Raw genomic sequence first — 17,359 nt, forward strand, 5'->3', positions numbered from 1 at the left:
AAGAAAAAGAAAATTTTGAAATATTTGAATTGATTAAGTATTTTGAGAAAATATATAGGTCTCTGTTTCTTGGGGGAAAAAGTTATTTAAGTTGATTCTAGGTTTTGTTGCAATGACTATCCTTGTGAATATATATATATATTTTTTTTCTTTTTTTTACACTTATGGGAGTACACCTATGCAGCATATAAATTCCTGGAAATGGGGTGAGAGGTGGAAAGGGTCAGTGAAATTTACTTGTTGAAAGTCATTGCCAAATCGCTTCCCATTGATTGACCTGATTTGTACCAGTGATTACAAGAGTGTCTACTTTCTCACAGATGTTCATATTGTGTTTGCCTGTTTTTCTGATTGTTGGCAAATTCAGTGAAGGTGTTGTGGGCATATCTATAAGCATGAACATCCTCTTTTGTGTTTAAATCCCTCTTGTATTTTCTTTTTTTCTTTTCAGCAGTCTGTTTCTGTGAGCTGTCTCTTCACCTCCTTTGCCATTTGAATTGTGGCAAACAAGAATTTGGGGTTTTATCTCACTGAAAAAGAAATGCTATGTTTTGTATATTTTGTAATATAGTATAATGCATGTCTTTTATCTGTCATTTAATCTTTTCTCACTTAAAATTTTTTTCTCACTTTTACAAATCTGATTTTTGACCTTATATATGTTTTTTTTTTTTTTTTTTGCTATTCATATAATCTGTTTTTACATAGCCAAATTTGTTATTTTTGGATTTTAGATTTGGGACTTGTGCCTTGCTTAATGAGATACTCTCTACTTTGAAATTATGAAACAATATTTCCACATTGTAACATCTTATGGTTTCATTTGTGAATGGCTGCGGAATTCATCAAATACATTTGTAGTTTGGTCGTGGGGGTCATGAGACTTCCCTCCTTGATCTATTAGCACGGTGATCTCGATGGCTAGACTTCCTAGCATTGAACCATGTTTGCACTCTTGGTTCCACTTGATCCTGCTGTTGGTGCTGTGTGAGTGTGAGTGTGTGTGTGTGTGTGTTTGCGTGCGCTTTAATTTGCTTGGCTCTGTTAGTAAATTCTCCATGCTGAGTTTTTGCACTGTTATTCTCAAATGAACTCAGTCTGTACTTTTTTTTTCTTTTTGCCTCCTGACTCCTAAGCGTAATGTATTAAAGCAGGTTTCCATGACAACATAGGAGTCTGGATTTACATTTATTTTCCTGCTTCAATGAAATGGAAAACAGCTAGATTGAAGATGATTGCACCAGAAGGACCTGCTAAGAGAAGGCCCCCAGCAGGTTGATGGTAAGGTCTCCCCAAGTGCCCTTTGATAGACAAAAAAAGTGTTCGTTGCCTATATTCATGAACAATGAACCAAGCTTTCTTTCTCTTTAGATCATACGGTTCCGAGTACAATGCATTTAAATGACAAACCAAAGCCAGGCTAACAAAAACAAAGTGAAATAAAAAGCCCCAAACGTTTTTTTGTTTTTTTTTAAATAGGTTTCACATCCACCGTGGGGCTTGAACTCACAACCCTGAGATCAAGAGTCACGTACTCTACCAACTAAGCGGCCAGCTCAAATAGTTTTTCAAAATTTAAAACTTTTGATTTTGAGATGATGCTAGACTCCATGCAAAGTACAGCAAATCTCTATGTCCACACTCTTTGCCAGATTTACAAATTTTGTCAAACTGTATAACATCTCTTTTGTTCTCTCCTTCTCTGTCTTTTTTTTTTTGAAATGGCTTGAAAGTCGGTTGCAGACATTCTGCCCCTTTATCCCTATATATTTCATTTAGTATGTATTTCCTTTTTTTTTAAGATTTTTCATTAATTTATTAGAAAGAGAGTGAGCACAAGTGGGGGGAGGGGAGCAGGAGAGGGAGAAGCAGACTTCCTGCTGAGCAAGGAGCTTGGTTCAGGGCTCAACCCCAGGACCCTGGGATCATGACCTGAGGCGAAGACAGCCACTTAACCTACTGAGCCACCCAGGCACCCCTCCATATGTATTTCCTAAAACTAAAGACATTATCCCACATTGCCTCCGTACAATGATCAAATCAATATTGATTTACTATTATTGTATAATTGACCTTTTTCAGTCCTCCCCAGTTGTCCCAGTAATGTCTTACCTGACAACAGAAAATCCAGAAGCAACTTTGATCGCTTAATTAAGGTGATGTCTGCCAGCTTTCTTCTCTATGAAGCTACTGTTTTTCCTTTCTTTTGTCATTGGCAGGTATCTTGCAGAGAGATACTTGGAGACCATGGAAATATTCCTTTACTTCTCAAAACTCCAACCATCAGGGTTTTTATTTATTTTTTTATTTTAAAGAGAGAGAACCCAAGCAGGGGGAGCAGCAGTTGGAGGGAGAAGGAGAGGCAGGCTTCCTGCCGAGCAGGGAGCCTGAGGTAGGGCTTGATCCCAGGACCCTGAGATCATGACCTGAAGCAAAGGCAGACATTTAACTGACTGAGCCACCCAGACCCCCCCCCAACCATCAGTTTTGACATTAGCAGATGGTTATTGTGCGAATCAATTATTTGAAAGTGCCAAAGCCTGGTTTTTCTGCTTCTGTTCCAAAGATGTTTAAAAGGCAGAGGCTGACTTTCAATTTTTAGATGACTGTTTTTTTGGGGGGGGAGCTGGGGGGTTTTACAAAAGAAAGAGTAAGTGGTTTCAGGAAGTGGTGGGTGTTCATTTCCAAGTTACAACTGAAATGATTCTTTCGTCTTATATACAACACACAAGTCCTGTGTCCTGAAGGATTTCCAGAGGAATCCAGAGGATCTCCAGAGGATTTCTCTGTGTTTCCTTCCTCGTGTTTTTCAGCACGCGCTTCCCACCTGGAACTGTGGTGGCTTTGGGGGGATCCCGTGAATCGGAGGGAAGCCGACAGCTCTGGACAGGTTTGCACAAGGAGGAAGGAGAACACTGTTGTACCCATAATTCCTGATACCCTGGGACTGCAGCTACCTTCTCTTTGTTATCCCTGGGTCCATGCTTGCCTCATGGCACAGGATGAAAGATTCTCGGAAAGAAAATCAGATTATGTGAGCCCTTTTGTGTAAACCCTCTAGTGGCTCCCCATTGCTTTTAGGATAAAGGCGGTTTGGAAGGGGGCTTAATGTGGTATATTCAAGGCTCTTCCCCTTCTAGCCCTGACTTTGAGTCCACCATCCCTTCTCTCTCTGTGCCTGGATATGCCTGTCCTCCCCTCCGCCCCTCATCCTGGTTTCCCCACCTGGAACCCTTCCATTCCTTCCTCCGCTGACTCCTCCTCACCTTCAGATTCCAGCCCAAACTCACTTCCTTGGAGGATCCATCTCTATCCCTCCTACCCACACCCCACTTTATGCCCCCAGGGTTGTTTAATTAATGCCCTCCCAGACTACGAGGTCTACAAGGAAACCTAGCATGTTTATTTTGCTCATTGTAAATCCTCATTACTTATTGTATGTTGATTCTTCCATTCAACAAATATTTATTAAGCACCAGCTAGGTCAGGCACTGGGTGTAACATGGTGAAGACGATCCCCACAATTTCTGCTTAGTGGGGAAGGGAGAAGATACACAGAAAACCCCCAAAATTTCAGGAGGTGCTGGTGTGATGTCAGTAACAAGGAAGGGGACAAAGGGATGAGGGGGGAGGCATTTGCAAAGGGTGGTCGGGGAAGGCGCGTTGGAGCACAGAAGTGGGGCCGGATGCTAGAGGGACAGGAGAGGGAAGAGCCAGAGGCCGGGAGTAGGTTTGGTGGGTTAGAGAACAGTGGGCTGAGCTCCTGGCAAACTAGTATTTGTTTAATGGATCGGAGGAAGAATGAGCGCCCTCTGCCTAGAAATTGTGCTGGGTGCTTTCTCATGCTTTATTGTTCTTGCCCCTTGTCAGATCTGACCTGCAGGTATGGTTACCATCACAGAGAGGAGGCTAACCCAGAGAAAGAGAGAGAGAGAAAGAGAGAGAGAGAGTGTCCCACGTCCAAGACTGCATAGGAAGTGAGTGGAGAGGGACCCCAATTCCACTCGGTTCTGGCTTTCTAGTCTTAAGGCTCCTTCCCTTTCCCCTCCCGCCCCTCAAGGTGGGTTGGCCGCTGTCATGCCCCATTCGTGAATGATATTTGCTAGACATTCAGACACACACGGACTCTGGGTCCGTGTATTGGAAAGCGGGTGTGTCCACCTGTGCGGTAACCGGGCTCTGTGGGGCCTGGTTTGCCCTTCCGCGAGATCCTGCACCTTCTCCCAGGTGTCTTTTCTCCAACTTGAACCACAGGCCGCGCTTAAGGCACCCTCCCTTAGCCCTGCCACGAAGACGCTGAGCGCACTGGGCGCGCGTGCACGTGGCTGTCCCCAGGGCCCGGGCGCTGGGCGGGGGCGCCCGCGCGTCTAGTAAGAGACGCGCTGGCAGGACTGGGACGAGGGTGACGCGAGCGCAACATTTAAGGGAGTACCAAAAAACCCAGTGACCAAGATAAACAGTATTTTAATGAAATATTTTTAAAAATCAAGATGAACCTCCCCAAGTCCAAGGCAATGAAATAGCAAAAACGTTAAAGAAGGGATCCGTCTCGATGGGTTGGGCATCTGGGGCGCCCCCAAACTCAGACTCGAGTCGCTGGGTGTCGGGGCGCCCCCTGGGCCAGGGCGCGCCGGGGGCCCTCGAGCGCTGGGGCCCGGGGTGGGGAGGCTGGCGGGCGGGGCGGGGCGGCGCCTCCCTCTCGCGGTCCTCCCTCCACCCCTCCTGGGCCTCTCCCGGGCGCCGAGTCCCTTCCCAGTCCCAATCCGCGCCGCCTTTTCCCGCGACCCGCACGGGGCCCAGCTGACGGGCCGCGTTGTTTACGGGCCGAGCAGCCCTCGCTCCCGCCGCCCGCCCGCCACTCGCCTGCCCAGGTGCCCGCCCGGCCGTCCGCGCGTCTGTCTCTCCGCGCGTCTGTCTGTCTCAGCGTGCGCAGATCGTGGCCCAGAGCGCTCCGGGCCGAAAGCCGGGCGGCCGGGGCGCAGCGAGGGGCTCCGGGCCGGGAGATCGCGGGACGGGGCCCGGGCCGCGGCGGTTCGGGGTCGGGGCCGGGGCCGCCTCCGCCGCGGCGCCGCCGGATTTGTAGAGGCCGAGGCCCCGCGCCCCTGCTGGGGCTGTTTCTAGGGCCCTCCCGGGAGGGGCTGCGGCCGGCTGGCCGCCCGCGTGGAACAGAAGGACGCGCGTCCCCCAGCGCCACTCGGGCGGCCGCCTCGGAGCATGACCCCCGCGGGCCGGCGCCGCGCGCTCTGATCCGCCGGGACCCCGCGCTCCTGCAGCCATGGGCGCCGGGGCTGGGCGGGGGGCGGCGACCGCGCCGCTGCTGGTGGCGGTGGCCGCGCTGCTGCTGGGTGCCGCGGGCCACCTGTACCCCGGAGAGGGTGAGTCTGGGGGCCCGGGAGTGGGCGGGGAGCCGCGCGGTGGGGAGGGGACCCCTTGCCAAAATGGAGCCCACCGCCGTGGACCCAGAGCCCTCCTCGGTGCGTGGGGGGGGCGCGGTGGGGTGGTGCGGTGGCCGGGACGGTAGCTTCGGCCCCGCGCGGGGCAGGAAGCCGCTGACCTTGGCCTTTGCCCGCCTGGGCTCGCGGTTCCGCGCCCCGTGTGCGGGTCCCGGGCCGGAGGAACCTTGCCCCAGTGCCCGCCCCGCCGCGGGTGCCTCTCCCAAGCGCGCCTCGGACCCGTGCCTAGTCCTCTCCGAGCCCACCTCGCTCCGGAGACGCGACACGCGTCCTCTTCGGGTCTTCTGTAAAGTGGGGTCCCTGGGGCCGTGCGGCCTTGGACAGTCAAATGCCAGGGGCGCACGGGGTTTGGAGCGAGAGTCGAGGGTGACAGGACTGAGGGTCCCTTGGGGTCCCTGATCGTAGGTGCTCCCCAGGGAGAATTGTAGAATCTGACCCCCTCCCTCTGGATCTAGGCCCGGGGCTACTGGGGACTTCAGATCCGTGTTTACACTTTGGGGTTCTGTTTCCAGATGTCCGGAGGCAAATTCTAGCGCCTTGGCAACGGGGCCTTTGTTGCAGTAGAAGTAGGGGTGTCTTTACTGTGATTATTATAGTGTCACCAGATGCCATGGGCTTATTTCTCTACACCTTCACCATGGCCTGCAGAGGTTGACACTGTTTGCCCATTTCATAGAGGAGTAAACTGAGGTTCAGGTAGGAGACAGCTCGACCTGCCCTAAAGTCAGTGCCAGAGGGAGAACTCGAACCTTTCTGTATGGTGCCCTGGTGAGGTTCTTGACTGCTGCTGGATGTCCCATGTCTCCCCCAAACTCCCACAACTCCCCACCCCCAGCTCTGTGCTTCATGAAGGGCTCTTACCTGTCAACCCAGGGAGGTCTCTAACCTCACCTGAGCCTCTCAAAGCTCCTAGCCCCATGGACTTCCCTCCTGGGCCTCCCTGGGCTGGCAGTGGATGGAGGCAAACTCCAGCCCCAGCATCCTCCCTGGGCTTGGTAGCAGTCCATTCTGGGGGCGGGCCAAGAAATGAAGAACCCTTTAGGACAACATGGCTGAAGTTTCCTACTGGTGTCTGAGGCCCTCCTTTAAAAATATCTGTTGGGTTACTTTTTCAGAATTCTCCATAAAAGGAAATCAGTGCTGGTGAGGAAGGGGTCGGGGAGGGAAGGAACCACAGCTCCTGAGCTCCGGGCGGGCAAATGAGGTCCCTGGGAAAGACACACGGGCTCTGGAGTTGACAACGCATGTTTGCTGAGCTCCTCTCTGTTACACACTGGCTCCAAGGCCCGAGTGCTTGGTATACAGTGGGCACTCAGTAAAGGTGGCAGTTGGCTTGGGTTCTCATTAAGAAAATCCAAGACAGGGTGCCTGAGTGGCTCAGTCGGTTGGACAGCTGCCTTCGGCTCAGGTCATGATCCTGGAGTCCTGAGATCGAGTTCCGCATTGGGCTCCCTTCTCAACAAGGAGTCCGCTTCTCCCTCTGACCTTCTCCCTTCTCATGCCCTCTCTCTGTCAAATAAATAAATAAAATCTTAAAAAAAAAAAAAAAGAAAATCCAAGACAAAGGTTAGATCGTTTCCAGGTTTTGTGTATGTGCGTGCGAGCGTGTGGTTCCCTGCTCTTCTATTTCCTTGTAGCTTTGGTAATTAATTGATCACTTCTTTACATATATACAGTTCCCCCAAGGGCCCCAGAGGTGTATGCTTCTTTCATTCATGGCGACATTTTCGGAGCCTAGAACAGTTCCTGGCGTGTAGAAGGTGTTCGGTGAAAATATTTGTTTTTGAGTCGGTTCATATTCTTTGTGCTCTCAACAGTGCTCCAAGCCATGGCTCTCCTATTCTTAGATAATTCCCAACCACTGTGTACGAATACGGGCAAACTCGTGGTGGGTGTGCTTCCATATGCTTTGAATATATAACCTGTTAATCCTCAACGCCTATAAGGCAGCGTTTATGCTCTCTTCTCACAGGTGAGGCCATTTGGTTTCTTCCTTTCTTTTTTTTTTTTAGAGCATGGGTTTCTTAAAAGTTTGCTCTCTTGGGCTCGAGCTTCCCTTCCCCTGGCCGGTGGTAATGGTTAACAAAATCCTATCAACTCAATGAGATGTGATGCCCCTCGGAGGTTTGGAAACTTCGAGAAACTTTACAGATCATTAATCTCTCCTGTCAACCGGCAGGGCATTTTGGCCTGGGGGTTGGGGGGTGGTGGTGTGATTTTTTTCAGAAGTGAAGGACTTTCTTGGAGATGGCCACTGTCCCGTGGAGTCCCTGCTGTGCTGCTTAGCTGGTCAGCATCGCATGTCCCCCCCCCCCCCATTGCTTCTCGGACTCGGTGGCTGTGGCCTGACATTACTGGGAGTGGAGGGGTGGGGGGGAGGGGCATTGCAAAGTTAAAGAATGAAGGCAATGTGGGATTAATTAAACTAAAAACCCACAGAGCTTTGGGGGAGTCCAGCGAGGTGGCCGATTGAGGCGTGAGAGGCTTGCTTCCAGAGTCCCCTTGTCTCTCAGGTGTCCCTCATTTCTCAAGAGTGGCCTCAGATGTTTCTCCAGTGGGTTCTCTTATGTGCTTGGGGCCCCCGGAGCAGGGCTTCTGCCTGCTCAGTAACCTCCCTGAGGTTATTCTTAACCTCACGTGTCTCTCCTGGAGCCCTGCCCATCATCCCTGCCCTGCTCACTCATAGAGGTCATGGGGGTAAGCTCCCGGGGGGGCCCCCACTGCTCCCCACGCCATTATTGACTTCCGTTCTTGATTTGGTTAGAGGAGGAGCTCTCAGCTTCAGCGCGCTTAACATTTGGGGTTAAATTGGTCTTGGCTGTGGGGGGCTGTCTTGTGTATTGTGAGATTTTGAGCCGAATCCCTGGTCTCTTCCCCCCCAACAATGTGCTGTAGCATCTCCTCTCTCCAGTCATGACAATCACTGGCCATTGCCAGCTGTCCCTAGTTGAGAATCTCAGGGAGATAACCTTTCCCTCGTCTAGGGCACTTCTCCACCTGGGTTCCTGCTCTCTTCTCTGTACTGGGATCTCCGTCTGCCCCAGAGCCTCTCCCTTCCCAGCCTACGAACATGCACTACTCCCTGAACCCCACTGCCCACCACCCACCTCCAGCCTTCCTGTGCCCAGCCTCCCCTGGTGGGCCCTGACCAGCCTCCCTCTTGCCTCTCATCCACCACACTGCCCACAGCTCTCTGGCTAGTGTCTCCATCGCTTTGCTTTGCCGATGGCTCTAGTGAAGGCAATCTCTCACATCCTGAGTGTGTCTCTGGTCCCCTCACCCCAGCTGATCTCTCTGGGTCTGCCACTGCCTACTCCCTCCCCACTGGAAGCCAGGAAGGCGCAGTCCCCTGCAGAGTGTTCCCCAGCCCCGGCTTTCTCTCCACCATCTCTGCTCCCTTCCTGCGTTCAGATGTTCGCTCTGTCTTCATAGAGTCCCTGCTGCCATCTGCTCTCAGCCCAGTTTTGAATTCATACAGTCAAACTCCTTCATGTAGAACAGGGCCAGCAAACTACAGCCCATAGGCTCACTCCTGCCTGCCCACACGGGTTTTATAAATAAAGTTTTATTGGCATCATCTAGGGTTGCTTTTGTGCCCTAACGGCAGAGTTGAACAGTTGCAGTCTCATGCCCACAAAAATATTTATATTTTGGCCCATCACAGAGAGAGTTTTCGGACTCCTAATTTACAACAAACTCCTGAGTATCCTCAGGATGACCTGCCTAATGGCTTGTGGGGTCCCCCGTACAACATGACCGCATCACGAACGTTTGGGGATGCTGGTTTTCCACCTTACAGAGAAAGCTGTATTAAAAAAAAAAAAGATTTTATTTATTTATTTGGAGAGAGAGAGCGAGAGCATGAGAGGAGAGAGGTTAGCGGGAGAAGCAGATTCTCTGCTGAGCAGGGAGCCGGATGTGGGACTCTATCCCGGGACTCCAGGATCATGACCTGAGCCGAAGGCAGTCACTCAACCAACTTAGCCATCCAGGTGCCCCAGAGAAAGCTGTATTAAAGAAATTAATGCCCCCTGAATTCATGGGTTCCAGTGGTATCCAGAAAATACCATGATGTCCCCTTGTTAGCTGTGTGTGTGATCTCAAAATTTATTTATTGGGACAGTCGTCTTGCTTTTGAATGAGGCGCCCTCGCTGTTGGCTTTGTGTCTAGAACTTGAAAGTGGTGTCTGCTGCGAGATTTTCTCTCAAGACCCCTGTGTTAATTTCTGTTAAAATACACACATTAGGGGCGCCTGGGTGGCTCAGTCAGTTGAGCGTCAAACTCTAGGTCTCATGGGCCCAGGTCGTTATCTCAGGGTGCCAAGATCGAGCCCTGGTCAGGCTCCCTGCTTAGCCGGGAGTCTGCTTGAGATTCTTTCCTTCTCCCTCTGCCCCTTCCAGCCAACTGTGCACACCTGCTCTCTATCTCTAAAATAGCGAAATCATCTTCTAAAAAAAAAAAGGATACATACATTGGCTTATGTTTTATAACAGGGCCCTATTTATGGTTTTTTAATTAAAATAACAAGTAATGCATGTTCATTGCAACAGCTTTACAAAAATCTGGACAGGGAAAAAAAAAAAAAACAAAAGTCCCCTTGCAACAACACTTTGTTCCTAAAATCATTCCATTTCTATCCTGGGAGGTGACAGTGCTATCAGTTTGTGTCTTAATTGTACGTGGGTGCGTGTGCACCATTATATGAATTTTAACTCATGCATGGAGTTGTGGGACTGTCCCCACAACTGGGATATGGAACAGTGCCATCACTCAGATTCCCTCTAGACACCACTTTATGGTTAAGCTCTCTCCATCCCTAACCCTAGCAACCCTGATCTGTTCTTCATTGTTTTCTCTGTAGACTTTAAAACATTCTTATAATTGAATTAATATTCTTTAAAAAATTTTTTATTTTTTTTAAATTGAGAGAGAGCGTGAGCGAGCACACAGGCAGGGGGATCAGCAGAGAGAGAGGGAGAAGCAGACTCCCCGCTGAGCAGGGAACCTGTTGTGGGACTCGATCCCAGGACCCCCAGACCATGACCTGAACTGAAGGCAGATGCCTAACTGACTGAGCCACCCAGGTGACCCAGTATTCTATTCTTTTCTTTTCTTTTCTTTTCTTTTCTTTTCTTTTCTTTTCTTTTCTTTTCTTTTCTTTCTTTCTTTCTTTCTTTTTAAGATTTACTTATTAGAGAGAGAGTATGTGTGGTTGAGCATAAGAGGGGGCAGAGGGACAGGGAGAAGCAGGCTCCCCGCTGAGCGTAGAGTCTGAGGCGGGGCTTGATCTCAGCACCCTGAGATCAAGACCTGTGCTGAAGTCAGTCACTTTGCCACTGAGCCACCCGGTTGCCCCAACTGAATTAATATTCTTAACATTTGACATTTTTTATTTAAGCACTCATAAGCTCCTCAGGGCTCAGGGATTCCCTATTTGTGAATTCGCCTTGAGGCTAAAATTAATTTGCAACCCTAAAAACAGTACTCAAGGCACTTTGGTGGCTCTTCCTGGACATGTGTAGAGCATCCCACCATCTGGGTCGACGAACCGTTCCCCTCTGAGGTCGGGGTGGTGGAACAGCTTGTTTGATCTTCCGGAGGGTGGACTCAGTTCGGCCTCAGAGATGGAAACAAGTGTCTCCTTTGGTGATGGACGTAGTGCCGCATTGCCCACATTTTCGTGCTTTTCGTGGGTGATTGTGCTCTTTGAAATGGCTTGCCCAGTCATGTAGATGGGGTGTTTGTGCAAATGTAGAGAGTAGATGCAGGAAGGCTGTGATGTGCCTCGTGGAGAAAACACATGGGTAGGTGAGCTTTGCTCAGACCCGAGCTCTAGTGCCTGGTGCCGTTGGCTGTGATTCAAAGTTAATGAATCAACACTGTCTATTAAATAAGGTGTATTTAAACAGAAATGCACAGAAAACAAGGTTATGGATTAATCAGTTGACAGAAACATCGTGGCCGGAGGCTTGCTGGAACCTAACCTTGTATTTTCCCTAGGGACGATGGCACAGTGTTTGCTAAGCCCGTGTTCCAGGGGACTCCAGAGACAGAGCTAATGAGAACGGGCTGTAGATGATGTCTGGTTACTGTGCTTTAAAGTTTGTGCATTTGAATGTTGCCAGGACCCATGTAGCATGTCATGGAATGCATCTGTCCCTCTGGTCTCTTTTTATCTGTGCTGAAATCCTTGGTTACGTCTTGGAAAGTTCATGAGATGGCACCACACCCCTGGCCCTTGTTTCAAGGAGGGGTCTCCCATGATCTGTTGTTTCTGGTGTCAGGGGAGTGCACCAGTGGCTTTGGGTGTTTTAGAAAGAGATCGTGTTTGTCGCCAACCGCAGACTGGATCTGAGTTCCAGTTGGAGTTCAAGACAGACTCAACGAGGATTAAAAATTGAGTTCCGAGCTGGGTTTTTCTTCCCATTCCAGAAGGGATGGTGTCACATCGCGTCTGTAGGGTAGCCTCTGCTGTGTGTTCGGGAACAGCAGCCCGATAGTAGGAGATTCTCGCTTCTCTCCTATGCCTTTGTGGGAACGTGGAAAATATAGGTACTTTCCAAAAACCGTGTTTGCTAACCGTGCGCAAAAAGGTAGTGCTTGGACACAAAGGGGTGAAGAACGGGGAGCTGCCACTGTTTCCCGGCAGCCCTTCTATGATTTCTTGTTGCCAGTCTGCTTCCAAAGATGTATCCTGTTCCCTTGCGGAAGATCAGAAAGGGGATGAGGTCTGAGATGTTCCTTCCTAATTACATGTGGTTGCATTGTAGCAAAGCTACCTGCTACTTTTTTTTTTTTTTTTTTAAACAAAGTGCCTTTTGGTCTTGTAAAACTTCTTTTGGGTTTCTTTCCTGTGCTGTGGCACTGCTCGTCTCCATCTAGAGAAGAGAGGAGGTAGATAGGATCCCCAAGGGGCATGGAAGCTTCTTAGGATCCTGTGGTTTGATGTATGATGCCCATAGGACTGCAAACCTGTGAGTGGGATTAGGAATTAGTCTAGATGTTCTGGCTCCCAGGCTTCTAGAAGGTGGTTTCGGGGTGGGCATAGACCCTTGGTCCTCTCCACGTTCATTAGTGGGTGCTCCTCACTTCTTCCTCCCCTCCTCCACCTCCCTGGGTCCTGCGTCCCATTAATGGTGGTTCCCCAGGGTCTCTGTGGCCTCGCCTCTCTCCTTGTACCCGCTCCCACAATAGGCCCCCTTTCTTCTCAGCCAGGGTGCCCTGTTCAGTACTTTCTGTCCTCTGCTGCCGCGGGGATTTTTCTGCTTCCTACTTGGATCCTTCCGCAGCTGCCCCCTAAACCCCTTGCCCCGGCACGCGAGCTAGCTGAGGTCCTTGGCTGCTGTTCCTCAGGGTTCCCTGTTCCTCCTGCCTCAGCCTTCTCGCTGGTGCTTCTGGTGCCCAAGCACCCTTCTTCCCCCTTTTGCCCACGATACCTGCCTCTCCCTCATGGACCAGAGGCTTCCTTCCTTCCCTCTCCAGCTTCATCATCCACCCCTTCTCCTCCCCTTTCAGTACAGACTGGGTGTACCTTGGTGGCTCCCCAGAGACACTGGTCTGCCCACTGGAGAGGCTTTCTAGTGAAGCATTGACCATATGGGTAAATGAGACCATGCTCTAAGTGTCAGCTGGAGAAGGGCTTGATACATGTTTGTCCAGAGTAAGAAGCAACATCCTGTAGCCCCCGTCCCTGCCAGTTCATACCTGGGAGCCCTGTATTTGGAGATGGAGCTTTTGGGGAGGTAAAAATTAGGGTAGAGCCCTAGTCTGAAGGCTAGGAAGAGAGCACTCCCCACAAATGGACCGTGCTGGCTACCTTGATCTCAGATCCCAGCTGTGAGAAATAAATTTCTGTGGCTTATGCTGCTCAGTCAGTGATAGTTTCTTTTAAATTAACATATAATGTATTATTTGCTTCAGGGGTACAGGTGTATGATTCATCAGACTTACATAGTTCACAGCACTCACCACAGTGCATACCTTCCCCAGTGTCCATCGCCCAGCCACCCCATCCCTCCCACACCCCTCCCCTCCAGCAGCCCTCAGTTCGTTTCCTGAGATAAGAGTCTCTTATGGTTTGTCTCCTTCCCTGGTCCCATCTTGTTTCATTTTTTTCCTCCCTCCTCCCTTGACCCGCCCCCCCCCGCCCTGCCTTTCAAATTCCTCATATCAGTGAGATCGTATGGTAATTGTCTTTCTCTGATTGACTTATTTTGCTCAGGATTATACGCTCTTGTTCCATTCCCCATTGCAAATGGCAGATTTTGTTTTTTTTATGGCTGCATAGTATTCCATTGTGTGTGTGTGTGTGTGTGTGTGTGTGTACGTGTGTGTACCACATCTTCTTTATCCATTCATCTGTTGATGGACATCTAGGCACTTTCCATAGTTTGGCTATTGTGGACATTGCTGCTATAAACATTTGGGTGCACATGCCCCTTCGGATCACATTTGTATCTTTGGGGTAAATACCCAGTAGTGCAATTGCTGGGTCATACGGTAGCTCTATTTTCAACTTTTTGAGGAACCTCCGCACTGTTTTCCAGAGTGGCTGCACCAGCTTGCATTCTTGATGATATATATATATATATTTTTAAGTTTTCCTTTATTTGACAGAGAGAGATCACAAGCAGGCAGAGAGGCAGGCAGAGAGAGGAGGAAGCAGGCTCCCTGCTTAGCAGAGAGCCCGATGCGGGGCTCGATCCCAGGACCCCGAGATCATGACCTGAGCCGAAGGCAGTGGCTCAACCCACTGAGCCACCCAGGCGCCCCTCTTGATGATATTTTCTTATGGCAGCCCTAGCTAGCTAAGATGAGGACCAGGGTCAGAATCGGCTCTGAAACCCGGCCACAAGCGACACCGGCATGTAAAACGCATGTGGGTCCTGCTTTCTTTGAGATTGCTGGGGGTGGCCCACCACGTTTATGGGGTTCTCTCTAGCAACAGCCCCCAGAGAAGGCATCTGATGGCATTGACCCTGGGGCAAAGTGCTCAGTGGAGCGGGTGGGACAGAAGAGAGGGGGACAGACTGGTGGGGTGGGGGGGCCTGGTGGGCCAGGATGGGTAGATGGTGTGTCTGACTTGAGTCCCCACCACATCCCTTGGGGAACCTTGTGTAAATGCAGATTCTGGGGTGTGGCCCCCAGATATATTGATTTATTTGGTCTAGCATCTAGATCTGAGCCCAGGAATCTGCATTCTCCCCGTCCATGATTCCGAGGCTGGCCATGCCCAGAGCACACTGTGGGGAACTCTGTGTGATGGGTAAGGGTGCAGGTGCTGGAGTCCTAGGCCCTGTGCGTGATGGGCTGGATTATGTCCCTCTCCCCCAAATTCATGGGTTGAGGCCCCACCCCCTACCCCCTCAGAGTGTGACTGTAATTGGAGAGAGAGCCCGAGCAAACTAGTGTATGGGGCTCAGGTCCTGGCTCTGTCTCATCTTTGCTGTGTGGCCTCAAGGAGGACGCAGTCCTCTCTGAGCCTCCTGTCACATTCCTTTTCGAGAAAAGCTGTCTGGGCAACACGTGTGCAGTGTTTTGTCTGTGTCCCAGCTTGCGCACCCCCAACCCTTCAGGGCATTTGCCAGCCCTCTGTGTCCAGCAATTTCCGGGGGAGCCTGATGCACATGCGGTGACTGATGTGGCTTTCTGCGGTGACCCTGGGAAAGCCTGTTTTTGAGAGCTTATCTTCCCTGGTCTGAGGAATTCGGAGGTCTCCCCCGGCCTTTTGATGTTCCTGCCTTGTGGACATCGGAGCTTAGGCCTCTCCCTTCCCCTGGGGAGGGAGAACCCGCAGGGATTTCAGTTCTAGCTTTCCCGGGGCTTTCTTTGTCTTCCACATCTCCTACAGAGCCTTCTTGGTTCTTGGTTTGTTCAGGAGATCCCCTTGGTGCATCTTCCAGGACTGTGAGAAGTTTCCAGAAGGATGATGGCCTGGATGGTGAATGTACCATCAGGGCCGTCTTTCCCCTCTGGTGCTCTGCTTACACGGTTTTCTTGTCCGTCCTCTGTGTGTGATGATGGTCCACTGTTGTTACCTGCATCCTTTGTCCCCGAGTATCTGAGGCCCCAGGCACCCATATCGGGGCCCCGACCCCTGCGGTGGCAGAGGGACCCTCCTGTCTTCTCCTCCTTTGACTGGGCTCAAGAACTACTTTCCTGGGGTACCTGGGTGGCTCAGTTGGTTAAGCCTCTGCCTTCAGCTCAGGTCATGATTCCAGGATCCTGGGATCGAGCCCCATGTTGGGCTCCCTGCTCTGCGGGGAACCTGCTTCTCCCTGTCCCTCTCCCTCTGCCTGCTGTCCCCCCTGCCTGTGCATGCTCTCTCTCTCTGTGTCAAGTAAATAAATAAAATCTTAAAAAAAAAAAAAAAAGGGTCCACCTTCCTCAGGTCTCCTCTCTGTGGGCTGCTTCCTCTCTCACTGAGATTTTTACCAGGAATTTGCAGGAAAAGACTCCCAGTGCTTTAGCTCCCTGCCTCCCCCCTCAACCTGATCCTCTGGTCCACCCATGAACCTCCCTGAGTTGCATGTGTGAACTTATCTGCAGCAGACTTCCAGAGAAGAACTCTGGGTCCAGAGGCATCTGTGTTTATGAAATTGCCCCCGAGCCTTGGTGATCTCATCCCTCACCCTTCAACCCCATGCAGTTGGGATAGGTCCTGCAAGCCTCTTGAAGTGCCTCAGACCTTGTCTAAGCTGGCTTCTCTGTGATATTTATTTGGCTGCCTGTTACTCCTGCCTCCTTTGACTTCTGTGCACCTGCCTTCCTACCCAGTGGGGCCAGGAAGATGGAAGCCCAGAGAGGTTAAGTCACTCACCTGAAGTCACACAGCTGCCAGTCAGCAAAGCTGAGATTCGCACCTGGGGCTGTCAGGCCTCTCTGGTCTGTGCAGAACATTGCCTTAGCGCACTCTGATAGCAGCCGGGCAGTCATTTCGGTGTCTCTACGAGCTGTAAGCCGTCAGCCTCATCTGTCTTGATGGCCCCTGTGCCCAGCATGATGCCCAGTGCACCAGGACCCCCAGCAGATGTTGGCTGAGTGAATAAAGCAGCGATTTCCATAGGGCTGACTTGCTGGTCCTGGAACCTGCATTAGAATCCTGGGGTCTGGATTCTCCCTGCCACTGGCTCTAGCTCCCCTGTTTCTCCTGTGGGGAAGGCAGTTTTGAGAGCCAGTCTTTTGGGCAGGTGGAGAGTCTTCAGGAAGTCTAATACCGCGGTGTGCCCCAGTTCTCATTTCCGAAGGTGACACATCTAGGACCTGGTTTCGCCAGCTCGGGGCAGAGCACTAACACGTGTGCGTGGCCAGATTCCAGTTCTCATCGGCTCTTCGAGGCTTCTTCATCACGCTGCTGCCGTCATTCACAGCAATGAAACGGAGGCAGAGCTTGAAGAGGTGGCACAGGTCCGTGGCTCAGGATGACCACGGCTGGCAGGTGCTGGGGTAGAAAGCCAGATCTGCTGGGTTTCTAGCACGGCCTGGAACTGGCATGGGTGTTGGCCAGACACTAAACCCAAGGCTCGTTGGCACAGGACTCCTGAATTTCGGGGTGTTAAGACTGGTAAGAATTCAGAGAACACGTGGCCCCAGACTAGGTCACCCGGGAGCATTTGAAAAATGTGGAGTACATTCACGATCAGATGCAGAATGTCTAAAACTCTCAGCATTGGAAAGCACTCTCAGAACCTTCTAGATACCCCCTTCCCTGCCCCTCCACATTTCTCCTTGCCTGCTTTCAAGGTGGAGAGACAACTAGGGAGAAGGGACACTTTCCAAGGTGGCTCTCATGTTAAGTCATATTGCCTGGAACATTGTCAGATCCCTCCAGCCAGGCAGGAAGTTCTAGACCAGCACCATCCGAAAGAAAGAGTTGCTCTGAGGAAGAGGTCCTGTGTGTGTGCTG

The 17,359-nt window shown here is 51.0% G+C and overlaps 1 protein-coding gene across 4 annotated transcripts in view; it reads left to right on the top strand.

Annotated features, from left to right (window-relative positions):
* Positions 1-5,174: 5,174 nt before the first annotated feature.
* Positions 5,175-17,359, top strand: part of INSR (insulin receptor) — a 125,477-nt gene continuing 113,292 nt past the window's right edge. For all 4 annotated transcript variants that reach the window (XM_032883877.1, XM_032883878.1, XM_032883880.1 and 1 more), the window contains exon 1: positions 5,175-5,375. In XM_032883877.1, the coding sequence (XP_032739768.1) occupies positions 5,276-5,375 (100 nt within the window). In that variant the 5' untranslated portion in view covers positions 5,175-5,275. The remainder of the gene's footprint in view (positions 5,376-17,359) is intronic.

Source organism: Lontra canadensis, unplaced genomic scaffold (assembly GCF_010015895.1).
Source record: "Lontra canadensis isolate GAN:19392208 unplaced genomic scaffold, GSC_riverotter_1.0 scaffold88, whole genome shotgun sequence".
Taxonomy (NCBI): domain Eukaryota; kingdom Metazoa; phylum Chordata; class Mammalia; order Carnivora; family Mustelidae; genus Lontra; species Lontra canadensis.